General features: G+C 39.8%; 1 protein-coding gene across 4 annotated transcripts in view; it reads right to left on the bottom strand.

Moving 5' to 3' along the window:
- RALGAPA2 (Ral GTPase activating protein catalytic alpha subunit 2) overlaps positions 1–14,463 on the bottom strand; it is a 1,327,630-nt gene that overhangs the window by 1,012,483 nt on the left and 300,684 nt on the right. For all 4 annotated transcript variants that reach the window (XM_029593760.1, XM_029593759.1, XM_029593761.1 and 1 more), the window contains exon 13: positions 1,220–1,368. In XM_029593760.1, coding sequence (XP_029449620.1) covers positions 1,220–1,368 — 149 coding nt within the window. The remainder of the gene's footprint in view (positions 1–1,219; positions 1,369–14,463) is intronic.

Raw genomic sequence — 14,463 nt, 5'->3', positions numbered from 1 at the left:
AGTGTTATTGTGATTCTCAAGGCAGAGAGAGCTCCCTGCCTGGATGGACTTCTGATCAGCCAATCATCTAGTTATGGAAAAACATGAATGCTGTTTTTTCTTAGATGTGCGGCAACCACTGCTAGGCATTTTGTGAATACTCGAGGAGCAGAGGCCAGTCCGAATGGTAGAACTCGATACTGGTAATGATTCTTTCCCACAACAAATCGTAGGTACTTGCGTGTTGTGTGTAAATTGGTATGTGTCATAAGCGTCTTGAAGATCTAGAGAACAGAGCCAATCTCCCCGTTGAAGCAAAGGAAGGATGGTTCCCAGAGATACCATCCGAAACTTTTCTTTGTGTAGAAATTTGTTGAGATTTCAGAGGTCTAAGATAGGGCGAAGGCCGCCCGTTTTCTTTGGAATTAGGAAATATCGGGAATAAGAATAAAAAAAACAATACGTCTTGATGGCATATGTTTTCACACTGTGATAGCAAACCCAAAATAGCTCCTGAGAAGATTCAGCCAACTTCACTGAAATGCTCATATCCACTACATTGCAGCTTTCTTGTTATAACAGTTACACTTAAAACCTCACTGCAACAAATACATGACAACACACATCATAAATGATAGGCAGTGGGAATAATGCAAATTCTAGTTAAGCTGGTCAAAAAAAAGGAAAACTGATGCAGCTACTACTATTAAGTAAATAATGGTAGATTAGAAATAAGCAAAGATAACATATGAAAATATTTCAAACTGAAATGTGGATACTGACAGAGGAAAGAAGACAAAATTATAAAAACAATCTAACTATAAAAGGACATTTAAAAATGTATCAAATATTTTATTTCCTAATATCACAAAAACTCATCATAGTTTTCCATTTAAGGAGGTCATATTTAAAAGTTTTGCATAGGTCAAAATGTCTACCTGCATAAAAAGTTTGAAAATTGTCTCTCCTACTGTATGGCCACATAAAAAAGTGGGTGGAATTAAGTCAGAGCAGGAAAAATGTGCACAGTGATATTTTAAAATCACTATGCATACTTTGCAGCATGTACTTTGTACCTGCTGCCATGCAGGTAAAAAAATACCTACCCCCACAAATCTTCAAAGGGAAACCCTGTGAACAGTTTATCTTTGAAAAATTTCTTATACTTTCACACATAATGCAAGCTGTCACACGATTTCAAAATTGTCCTCTCAATACTATAATATACCAATAAACTTACCAAGTCTTTTTATTCATTGTAAGCTCCATTATCATGCTCCTGTAGATACTTAAAACTGCTTTGCAAGCATCAACTTGCTCTTCCAAAAGCATGGGAACTTCAAAGCAGGGCTCCAACAGGAAAACATTGGCAGAGTTGGTCAAAAACACCTTAAAAAGAATGCAAACTTGTTGAAAACAAACTATTTACCTTTATATCAACAGTGTAACACAAATTCCTAAATTACATTTAAATTCAGATATACCATGACACAGAAAATAAAGGCATTTTGTTTTCAAATTTGGCATTTATTCTCAGACGAATATTTTAAGTTTTTATTTTTCCTGTACTACCTTCCAGATAATCAGTACATATCTTGCTTTCTTTCCTATAACTTTAAATGGAAAATATTTTGTATTTGATGTGCTATCCACAACACAGATCAATTTAGCTGTTCTACTTTCACTTTGTTTCACTATCTTCTTAGATTCTTCGAAGCACAGTGCGGTTAATCAAGTGACAGAGAGACAGAGGTACAGCAAAGTTGCTCATCTATTTATAAAAGGTGTGCTCGGTAGACAGTAAAATAAATCGATACAAATGGTGTGATATCATCGTATGGTGAAGGGTGGAATTGTGTGGCTGATTTGTCCTAATGTCTACAGAGAACACCCATTACAGGTAAGCAAGTCCAAGGTATGAAGAGCTGGAATGAGTTTTGGAAAGAACACTGGTACACATCTATGGACTGATTGAAATGGAATTGAGACACTACCTTTGCTAAAAATGTGGGATGTGTTCACAAGACTAATCTATTTTTAGAGATCTGTGTGTCAGGAACCTGGATTACTAAGGCCTGAAGCACATAGTCACTGCTATGAGGATTAAAGGTTTGCAAAAAAAGTTGAAGTCAATAAACTAGAAAAAATGTAATGAGGTCCCACCAAGTAGGAGGGACACTAATTGGAGAATGCAGATGATAGAGACCTTTGAGAAACTTTGCCACTAGTGGATGTTGAGAAATTGGTTGATCTTCCAAGTGGTTATGATATGCAGCAATAGAATTTAAATGTACTTGAATGGAGTTTGATTTCAAATCTGCTTCAGAGTCTAAAGTTATTGAAGCAAAGTAGAAAGCGAACAACTAAATGGATCCATATTGTGAAGAGCCCACCAAACAGAAAATCTTTTCCATTTAAAGCTACAGTAACATCTAGTAGATGGTTTTCATGCTGCTAAAATAACTTCTCCTATCTTGGGGGGAAAGGCACCAACTACACCATTTTGCTTTCAATATCCAAGTAGTCAGGGCCAGGGACTGAAGACTGAGATTAAGAACTGATCAGCTGTTTTGAGTTGATATTAGAAATATGGGTGGAGCCAATGCTAACCTCAAAGTATAAAAACCAAATCTGTCTTTAGCTAAAAAGGATGATAAGGATTTCTCCATTGTCTTTTATCAGTTTTACAATGGTCTTTAATATGAGAGGAATAAGCGTGAAAGCATAAAGATGCATGTTCCATGGAATGATGACTACATCGAAAGCTAGGGTATTTGGAACTGGTCTCTTTGAACAGTACAATGGAAGGTAGTGAGCTGATTGCGCTGCAGAGAGGTCCACTTGCAGTGTTCTCCAGTGTTGAAAGAGAGTCTGCTAGAATATTGGAATTTCCTGGCAGATATTGCATGGAGAAGTATTTTTATTATATAAGCCTAATTCCATCTTTTGCATGTTTCTTTGAAAAGTTTTCAGACACCTTATTTGTTTATATAGTACATGGCTACTTGACTGTCCATACAGATTTCAACTACTTCCTGTGTTAGCCATTTCTGGAATACAAAAGCAGTTTTAAATATAGCTCTCAACCCTAGAAAATGTGTGTGTCATTGCTTGTCTTGAGTAGTCTAATACCCCTGAAAACATATACTGAGATGAGTTCCCCAGCCTTGTGTAAATGCTGGCAAGTATATGTTGCTGAAGATAAAAAGTTTGCCCACAAAGAAGATTCAAAGGTTGAGTACACCAGCATATGAAACGAGTGAGTGATTTGGTAATCTACTGGTTGAATATGCTGGTTCCAGCAAAGTCTCAGAAACCACTGGATTGTCTCATGTGTAAACCTGCATGAGTACTCATATGAACAGTTGCTGCCATATGACCTAGCATTCTCATGAACGTCTCGGCTGAAACAGATGACTGGCTGGACAAGTGGCAAACTACATGAATCAGATTTTCTATTCTTTAGATTGGAAAAAAGACTTACCCCCCCTTTTTTTTTGTTCAAGAAACCTCCTATGAATTTCAGTTGATGAGTTGAAATTAAATGGGGCTTTGGGAAATGTATTACAAAACCCAAATAGTGGAGAGTCTATATCATGTAGGAAGTGTAAGGATCTGCTCAATATTAGTCAGTCCTCTACATCTGGAAACACTAGTACATTGTTCTTCCTGGTATGTGCTGCTACCTCCATCAGGTATTTTCTAAAAATAATGGATGCTGCTGAGAGGTCAAACAGTAGGACTCTGTACTGATAATCTTATGAGTGTCATGAAATGCAGACATCTTCTGTGGTTGCTGTGAATAGGGATGTGCATATAAACAACTTTTAAATCTAAGGTTGTCAACATGTCTAAATGTGGTAAAAAAGATGTCTAGAAAATTCATCTTGAACTTTTTTCTTTTAAGAACATAAATTGCCATACTGGGTCAGACCAAGGGTCCATCAAGCCCAGCATCCTGATTCCAACAGTGGCCAATCCAGGCTACAAAAGTACCTGTCAAGTATCCAAACACTAAGGGGTAGATTTTAAAACCCCTCCCGGATTTACGCGCGCAGGGCACTCGCGTGCCGGCGCGCGCAAAGCCCCGGGAAACGCGTAAGTCCCGGGGCTTCGTAAAAGAGGCGAGAGGGGCGTGTCCAGGGGTGTGTCCGGAGCAGGGGGAGGTCCAGGGCGGGTCCGGGGGCGTGGCGACAGTTCAGGGGCGGGCCGGGCGGGCGGTCCCGAGTCCCCCGGCACTGCGGCCTGTGCCAGGGGATGTCGGGGCGGCAGGCGTAACTTGACCAACAAAGGTAAGGGGGGATTTAGGTAGGGCTGGGGGGTGGGGTGACGCGGAAGGAAAGTTTCCTCCGAGGCCGCTCCAATTTCGGAGCGGCCTCGGAGGGAACGGAGGCAGGCTGCACGGCTCGGCGCACGCAGGCTGCCGATTTTGCGCAGCCTTGCGCGCGCTGACCCCGGATTTTATAAAATCTGGTGTACTTTTGTACGCGCGCGTATGTTTTTAAAATCTACCTCAATGTATATCCCATGCTACTGATGCCCGTAATAGTAGTGGCATTTCCCTAACTCAACTTGATTAATTACAGTTAATGGACTTCTCCTCCAAGAACTTACCAAAATCTTTTTTAAACCCAGCTACACTAATTGCACTAACCACATCCTTTGGCAACAAATTCCAGAACTTAATTATGCAATGACTGAAAAATAATTTTCCTGATTAGTTTTAAATGTGCTACTTGCTAACTTCATGGAGTACATCCTAGTCTTTCTATTACCTGAAAGAGTAATTAACAGATTTACATCTACCCATTCTAGACCTCTCATGATTTTAAAGACCTCTATCATATCCCCCCCTCAACCGTCTCTTCTCCAAGCTGAACAGCCCTAATCTCTTTAACCTTTCCTCACAGGGGAGCTGTTCCATCCCCTTTATCATTTTGGTCGCCCTTCTCTGTACTTTTTCCATCACAACTATATCATTTTTGGGATGTGGCGACCAGAATTGTAAACAGTACTCAAGGTGCAGTTTCACCATGGAGCAATAAAGAGGCATTATGACATTTTCTGTTTTACTCTCCATTCCCTTCCTAATATTGTTTGCTTTCTTGTCTGCCACAGCACACTGAGCCGACAATTTCAATGTATTATCCACTATGATGCCTAGATCTTTTTCCTGGGTGGTAACTCCTAATATGGAACCTAACATCATATAACTATAGCATGGGTTATTTTTCCGCTATATGCTACATCTTGCACTTGTCCACATTACATTTCATCTGCAATTTGGATGCCCAATCTTCCATCCCACAAGGTTCTCCTGCAATTTATCACAATCCATTTGTGATTTCACTTATCTGAATAATTTTGTATTATATGCAAATTTGATAACCTCACTCGTCGTATTACTTTCCAGATCATTTATACATATATTGAAAAGCACCGGTCCAAGAACAGATCCCCGAGGCACTCCATTGTTTATCATTTTCCACTGAGAAAACTGACCATTTAATCCTACTCTGTTTCAGTCTTTTAACCAAATTGTAATCCATGAAAGGACATTGCCTATCCCATGACATTTTAGTTTTCTTAGAAGCCTCTCATGAGGGACTTTGTCAAGCGCCTTCTGAAAATCCAAATACACTACATATACTGGTTCATCTTTATCCACATGTTTATTAACCCCTTCAAAAAAAAATGAAGCAGATTTGTGAGACAAGATTTCCCTTGGGTAAATCCATGCTGTGTTCCATTATACCATGTCTTTCTATATGCTCTGTGATTTTGATCTTTAGAATATTTTATACTATTTTTCCTGGCACTGAAGTCAGGCTAACTGATCTGTAGTTTCCCGGATCCCTTTTTAAATATTGGGGTTACATTGGCCACCCTCCATTCTTCAGGTACAATGGATGATTTTAATGATAGGTTACAAATTTTAACTAATTGATCTGAAATTTCAATTTTTAGTTCCATCAAAACCTTGGGATGCATACCATCTGGTCCACGTGATTTGCTATACTCTTAAGTTTGTTAATATGGCCTACTACATCTTCCAGGTTCACAGTGATTTGGTTCAGTTCATCTGAATCATCACCCTTGAAAACCATCTCTGGAACCGGTATCTTCCCAACATACTCATTAGTAAAAACAGAAATAAAGAATGTATTTATTATTATTATTATTTAATAACTTTTATATACCGGCATTAGATAGGCACATCATGCCGGTTTACATATTAACAAAAGTGAGGAAAATACATTGTAACAGGGAGTGGGAGGGGATAAAGCAAACTGAGACAGAGGCAAGAAATACAGAGTTGTGAACTAGTTAAATAAGTCAAACACCTACAACAACTGCAATAAATACAACAACAGCAACTGATAAAAACTTTAGTCTTTCTGCAATGGCCTTATCTTCTCTAAGAGCCTCTTTAACCCCTCGGTCCAACCAACTCCCTCACAGGTTTCTTGCTTCGGATATATTTTAAAAAGTTTCTTATTATGTATTTTTGCCTCTACGGCCATCTTCATTTCAAATTCTCTCTTAGCCTGCCTTATCAATATTTTACACTTAACTTGCCAATGCTTGTGCTTTTGCCTATTTTCTTCAGATGGATCCTTCTTCAAATTTTTGAAGGATGCTTTTTTGGCTAAAATAACCTCTTTCATCTCACCTTTTAACCATGCTGGTAATCTTTTTGCCTTCCTTCCACCTTTCTTTGAGAAATTTGTTCAAATTCCTTAAGAATAGAAGTGGGCATAGTCCTCCTGACTTTTTTGAGATTAAAGGTTACCGGGAATATAATTGTATCCCTTTTCTGGGTATGGCACTGATTTTATGGCATTTGCTAGCAATAGTGAGGTTATTTCTTTGTTTAGTATTAGGAAGTCATCCTAATACTAAGCTCCTGCACCAAGACAGTCACAGGATGGATTGATGCCTGACAACTTCTGTGATATATTTCTGCACCAACATGAGAGATCGCTTTTGGCGCCATGAGAGTTTTGACACTGTGACTTTTGGATATCGGTGACACCAATGGGGGGCCTCTTCCATTCTTTCTTATAACCTATGCAGGAAAACAGTTGTGACTACAGCACTTCAGGGACTCAGACCTTTTATATTTTCTTAGAATTCTGGTCTGCCTAACTTTTCCTTTTTTTCAGGAAATAAAATCTGACATTTTAATTTAAGATCTCTTAAAAAAAAAAAAAAGCAAACAAAAAAAAAAGTATGCAGGATGACATTCTAGCACAAGCAATAATTTGGCATATCATGATTTGGGCCAAGGCAACAGAAGCAATTGTTATGAAGATCCAAGCTAGCCATCTTATGCTTACATTTTTAAATAGTTTAAATGGTGTTTTACCTGACCTGGAATGCTTTGGGGACATGGTTGATGAGTGCAATGGAAACTAATTTTTTTTTTAATAGCTTTTTAAATGAAAGAAAAAGAAAAAGAAACCTGAAGAAAGGAACTAAATAAATGAGTGAAAAACTCACAGAGAGGTAGATCTTTAAAAAGTACACGCGCGCATACTTTTGTTCGCGCAACCGGCGTGAACAAAAGTACGCCGGATTTTATAAGATACGTGCGTAGCCGCGCGTATGTTATAAAATCCGGGGTCGGGGCGCGCAAGGCTGTGCAAAATCGGCACCCTGTGCGTGCCGAGCCACGCAGCCTGCCTCTATTCCCTCCACGTCCCCCCACCTTCCCCTACCTAACCCACCCCCACCACCTTTGTTGGGCAAGTTACGCCTGCTTGAAGCAGGCGTAACTTGCGCGCGCCGCCTCGCATCCCCAGGCACAGGCCGCAGTGCCGGGGAACTCAGGACCGCCCTCCTGGCCCGCCCCCGAACCATCACCACGCCCCCGGACCCGCCCCAGACCGCCCCCTGACATGCCCCCTCGCACCCCTTTTACGAAGCCCCGGGACTTACGCGCATCACGGCGGCCTATGCAAAATAGCGTGCGAGTGCCCTGCGCTCGTAAATCTGGGAGGATTTACGCGCACAGGGCTTTTAAAATCTAGCCCAGAGCATGCAATGTTCTTGTGCTTCAGCAGATGAAAAAAAGACTGAGGTTTGCACGGCAGTGGCAGTGCAGGAACACCCACACCATGTTCAGAAAGACTTTTCAGACAGTACATTCCATATCAGCACCATATGACATCACCCTGTTTGCATAGGAAATGCAATAGGTGGGATGAAAAGATTGAACAGCAGATTCCTTTTAAAATTCTGAATGTCACTTGAGGCTAAATGTTTACTCCAAAGTTATTTTACAGTTTATAGTTTGTTCTAAAAAAAATTCAATTACAAAAAATTGCAAAAGATCTGGTGTATGTTTGTCACTGATATTAAAATGATAGTGTTGTATAATATGGTGGAAGTATCCTCCTACACGAGTTAATGATGTTCAAATTATAGATAAAAACATTCTTGTGATATAAGTAAAAATATAAAAACAAAAACTAGAAAAAGGGAGAGAGAAAAGTCCTCTAAAAGCAAAAGCCATGAAAAGAATAATGGTCCAAAAAAGATTACTTATTCCACCAAAAAAAAAAAAAAAAAAGGAAATGAGACAGTTGGGCTCAACAACTGTAAAATTAAGTTGATCATCTGTAAATGGTGTTCTTCATAGACAACAGGATAAATCAGCTGCACAATAAGATGACAAAATCTGACAGCACTGAAACCATTAATCCTAATGTCTACAGAGAAAACCTGTTACAGGTAAGCAACTTAGCTTTCTCTATGGACAAGCTGGCTAAAGTCAGCCACACAAGTTGGGACTCCCAAATTGATAGTTGCGTATAATTTGTTAATGTTGCATTTCACAGCCAGAGGATGGAAGGAAGAGTTGAAGGAATTAAGCTTTGCAGAACTGCCTGCCCAAAACAGCTGTATTACCAGGAAGCATTTCCTGGGCAGCAATGATCAATACAAGTATGGATGGAAGACCAAATGGCAGCTTTGCAGACATCTTATATGGCAGGAAAGATGTGCTAAGGAAGCTGCTGTAGCCCTAGTCTAATGGGCTTTTACCTTACCAACTGCAGCAGTAAGATATACAGAGATCCAAGTTGAAAAAGTCCTCTTTGTAACTTAAAAACCCTTTTTAATTGGGTTAAAAAAATGAAGTTGTGAGGACTTCCTGTGTAATTTTGTTCTTTCCAAATAGAAGAATAATGATTTGAAATACAATATATGAAGAGCTACTCACCATTATAAAAGTGTGCAGTCTCGGGAAAAAAATGTTGGTAATACATTGAATTGATTTAAATGAAATTGAAAAACCATTTTTGAGATAAATTTAGGATAGGTTTTTATAGTTACAGAGTTGTGAAAAAAATGAATGTAAGGAAAGGGCTTGTACTTCACTTACTCTTCAGCCAGAAGTAACTGCTAATACAAATTTAAAATTTCCTAGAAGAAATTTGAGATCTGCTGTTGCCAGTGGATCAAATGGTGGATTCATGAGTTGATCAGGAACTACATTAAGATCCCAAGAATAGGAGATCTTCAAATGTTTGAGGCCTTTCATGAATTTGGTCACTCTAAGTTGGTAGTTGGTCATAATGGTATGCTATGGTGAACTCTGACAGAATTAGTTTTCAATCAGACAGGTTTAGAAAATACTGGAGTAAAAACAGGGTCAGCTCAGTTAAAGGAATCCTGACCAAAATAAGAGCACCAGATAGAAAATTATTGCCATTTAAAGTATAAGACCATCCAGTAGACTTTTTCCTTAAAGTTAAATGTATCTTTACTTCCGAAAAGCAACTACATAGTTTTAACATCCATGCCGTCAAAGCCAAAGATTCAAGGTTGGGATGTAATTAAAAAGTTCAGAGAGATTTCCAGCATCTGTGGAAGCGGATTGAGCACATGGCGAAGATTATTGCCTTTTCAGAAGTGTTACCTGTTCATGGAATGAGGAAGGAATAGCTAAGCCATTAAATTAAAGATCAGCTCAACAGGGCAGAAAAGGTGTCCAGAAAAAGCACCAAATCAGTGAGAAAAGCTGGACAACTATGCTCGTAGTCTGGGCAATAAAATTCCAGATCTGCAGGCCTTAATGATGGAGATGGATTTGAATATTGTTGCTATTATGGAAACATGATTCAGCGAAATACAAACAAAAAAATCACTTTGAAATGTTTTTATGCTAATCTCAGAAGTCTAAGATGTAAGATGGGAGAATTAAAGTGTATAGCAGTGAATGATGACAGATTTAATTGGCATATCTCAGAGACATGGTGGAAAGAGGATAACCAATGGGATAGTGCTATACCGGGGTACAAATTATATCACAATGACAGAGAGGAGCATCTTGGTGGCGAGGTGGCGCTTTATGTCCAGGATGGCATAGAGTCCAACAGGATAAAAATCATGCATGAGACTAAATGTAAAATCAAATCTTTATGGGTAGAAATCCCTTGTGTGTTGGGGAAGAGAATAGTGACAGTATACCACCATCCACCTGTCCAAAATGGTGAGACGGACAGTGAAATGCTAAGAGAAATTAGGGAAGCTAACCAAACTGGTAAAGCAGTAATAATGGGAGATTTCAATTACCCCAATATCGACTGGGTAAGTGAAACATCAGGGAAGGCTAGAGAGAGAATTCCTGGATGGAATAAAAGTTTTATGGAGCAATTGGTTCAAGAACATATATGAGTGGGAGCAATTTTAGATCTAATTCTCAGTGGAGCACAGGATTTGGTGAGAGGTAACTGTGGTGGGGCCACTTGGCAATAATGATCTTAATATGATCAAATTTTGACTGGAAGGGGGGCAGTATGTAAATCCACAGCTCTAGCGCTAAACGTTCAAAAGGGAAACTTTGATAAAATGAGAAAAAGTTAGAAAAAAAATTGAAAAGTGCAGCTACAAAGGTAAAAAGTGTGCATCAGGCATGGACACAAAAAATACCATCCTAGAAGCATAGACCAGATGTATTCTATGCAGTAAGAAAGATGGAAGGAAGGCAAAACGATTACCAGCATGGTTAAAAGGTGAGGTGAGAGAGGCTATTTTAGTCAAAAGATTTTCATTCAAAAATTGGAAGGAGGAGCCATCCGAAGACAACAGGATAAAGCATAAGCATTGGCAAGTTAAATGTAAGACACTGATAAGACAGGCGAAAAGAAAATTTGAAAAGAAGTTGGCCATAGAGGCAAAAAAAAAATCACAATAAAAACCTTTTAAAATATGTCAAAAGTAGAAAGCCTGCAAGGGAGTCTGTTGACCCGTTGGATGATCAAGGGGTTAAAGGGGCACTTAGAGAAGATAAGGCCATCACGGAAAGATTAAACGATTTCTTTGCTTCAGTGTTTACTGAAGAGGATATTGGAGAGATATCTGTTCCAGAGAAGGTTTTTCATGGGTGATGATTCAGATCAACTGAATCAAATCACTGTGAACCCAGAAGATTTGGTAGGCCTGATTGACAAACGGAAGAGTAGTAAATCACCTGGACCGGATGGTATGCACCCCAGGGTTCTGAAATAACTAAAAAATGAAATTTCAGCCCTATTACTAAAAATTTGTAACCTATCATTAAAATCATCCAATGTACCCCTGAAGATTAGAAGATGGCCAATGTAACCCCTATATTTAAAAAGGGATCCAGGGGTGATGTGGGAAATTATAGACACATGAGCCTGACTTCACTGCCGGTAAAAATCGTGGAAACTGTTATAAAGCCAAGTTGCTTACCTGTAACAGGTGTTCTCCCAGGACAGCAGAATGTTAGTCCTCACAGATGGGTGACATCATCAGATAGAGCCCGGCACAGAATACTTTGTCAAAGTTTCTAGAAACTGAGCACACTGAACATGCCCAGCATGCCACTATCCCCACAGCCACGCGGGGTCCCCCTTCAGTCTTATATCAAAGCATAAAAGATGAGCGAAAAATAAAATAAAACGCCAATGAACTCAACTCCGTAGGGTGCCAGGCAGGTTTCGTGAGGACTAACATCCTGCTGTCCTGGGAGAACACCTGTTACAGGTAAGCAACTCTGCTTTCTCTCAGGACAAGCAGGATGTTAGTCCTCACAGATCGGTGAATACCAAGCTACAGGCTGTCCCCGGAACACACTGGGCCAACAAATACTCAATAACGTGCAACAGGCACAACAGGGGTGCTGTTGGCAACAATGGGAGGCAGCATGAACCGCATATTGGGCCCTAGGCAGGGAGAGACCAGTTCTCACACTTGGAATAGGTTAAGGAGGACAGACTGGCAGAAGACACTATCCTGTTGATCATCTTTGTCCAGACAGTACTGGGTAACAAACAGGTGGAGGGAACTCCACATTGCGGCCTTGCAGATTTCAGAAATTGGAACCACCCAGAAGTGGGCTAAGGACACTGCTGTGGCCCATACGGAGTGCTCTGTCACACAGCCTTCTAGTGTATGGCCCGCTTGCTCATAGCAAAAAGCAATACAGTCTGCCAACCAATTGGACAGAGTCTATTTGCCACCGAAACCCCAAAGAAGTAAACAAGAGCGAGCCACCAAAGAACAAGGAGCGATATACAAGGTCATTGACACTGCTTCAAATGCTTGCTTAAGGATAGTCATAGACTTAATTGGCATCTCAGAGACATGGTGAAAGAGGATAACCAATGGGACACTGCTATACCGGGGTACAAATTATATCGCAATGACAGAGAGGAGCACTCGGGAGGAGGTGTGGCGCTTTATGTCCGGGATGGCAGAGAGTCCAACAGGATAAACATCCTGCATGAGACTAAATACAAAATTGAATCTTTATGGGTAGAAATCCCTTGTGTGTCAAGGAAGACTATAGTGATAGGGGTATACTACCGTCCACTTGGTCAAGATGGTGAGACGGACAGTGAAATGCTAAGAGAAATTAGGGAAGCTAACCAAACTGGTAGTGCAGTAATAATGGGAGACTTCAATTACCCCAATATAGACTGGGTAAATGTATCATCGGGTCACGCTAGAGAGATAACGTTCCTGGATGGAATAAATGATAACTTTATGGAGCAATTGATTCAGGAACCGACCAGAGAGGGAGCATTTTTAGATCGAATTCTCAGTGGAGCACAGGACTTGGTGAGAGAGGTAACGGTAGTGGGGCCGCTTGGCAATAGTGATCATAATATGATCAAATTTGATTTAATGACTGGAAAAGGAACAGTGTGCAAATCCAAGGCTCTCGTGCTAAACTTTCAAAGGGAAACTTTGATAAAATGAGAAAAATTGTTAGAAAAAAACTGAAAGGAGCAGCTACAAAAGTAAAAAATGTCCAAGAGGCGTTGTCATTGTTAAAAAATACCATTCTAGAAGCACAGTCCAGATGTATTCCACACATTAAGAAAGGTGGAAAGAAGGCAAAACGATTACCGGCATGGTTAAAAAGGGAGGTGAAAGAAGCTATTTTAGCCAAAAGATCTTCATTCAAAAATTGGAAGAAGGATCCAACAGAAGAAAATAGGGTAAAGCATAAACATTGGCAAGTTAAATGTAAGACACTGATAAGACAGGCTAAGAGAGAATTTGAAAAGAAGTTGGCTGTAAAGGCAAAAACTCACAGTAAAAACATTTTTAAATATATCCGAAGCAGAAAGCCTGTGAGGGAGTCAGTTGGACCGTTACATGATCGAGGGGTTAAAGGGGCACTTAGAGAAGATAAGGCCATCACGGAAAGATTAAATGATTTCTTTGCTTCGGTGTTTACTGAAGAGGATGTTGGGGAGGTACCTGTAATGGAGAAGGTTTTCATGGGTAAAGATTCAGATGGACTGAATCAAATCACGGTGAACCTAGAAGATGTGGTAGGCCTGATTGACAAATTGAAGAGTAGTAAATCACCTGGACCGGATGGTATACACCCCAGAGCTCTGAAGGAACTAAAAAATGAAATTTCAGACCTATTAGTAAAAATTTGTAACTTATTAAAATCATCCATTGTACTTGAAGACTGGAGGATAGTAAATGTAACCCCAATATTTAAAAAGGGCTCCAGGGGCGATCCGGGAAACTACAGACCGGTTAGCCTGACTTCAGTGCCAGGAAAATTAGTGGAAAGTGTTCTAAACATCAAAATCACAGAACATATAGAAAGACATGGTTTAATGGAACAAAGTCAGCATGGCTTTACACCCAGGGCAAGTCTTGCCTCACAAATCTGCTTCACCTTTTTGAAGGAGTTAATAAACATGTGGATAAAGGTGAACCGGTAGATATAGTATACTTGGATTTTCAGAAGGCGTTTGACAAAGTTCCTCATGAGAGGCTTCTAGGAAAAGTAAAAAAGTCATGGGATAGGTGGCGATGTCCTTTCGTGGATTGCAAACTGGCTAAAAGACAGGAAACAGAGAGTAGGATTAAATGGGCAATTTTCTCAGTGGAAGTGCCTCAGGGATCTGTATTGGGACCCTTACTTTTCAATATATTTATAAATGATCTGGAAAGAAATACGACGAGTGAGATAATCAAATT

Source organism: Rhinatrema bivittatum, chromosome 3 (assembly GCF_901001135.1).
Source record: "Rhinatrema bivittatum chromosome 3, aRhiBiv1.1, whole genome shotgun sequence".
NCBI classification, from domain to species: Eukaryota; Metazoa; Chordata; class Amphibia; order Gymnophiona; family Rhinatrematidae; genus Rhinatrema; species Rhinatrema bivittatum.
The sequence above is the reverse complement of the archived record's forward strand: the minus strand, read 5'-3'. Positions and strand labels throughout refer to the sequence as shown.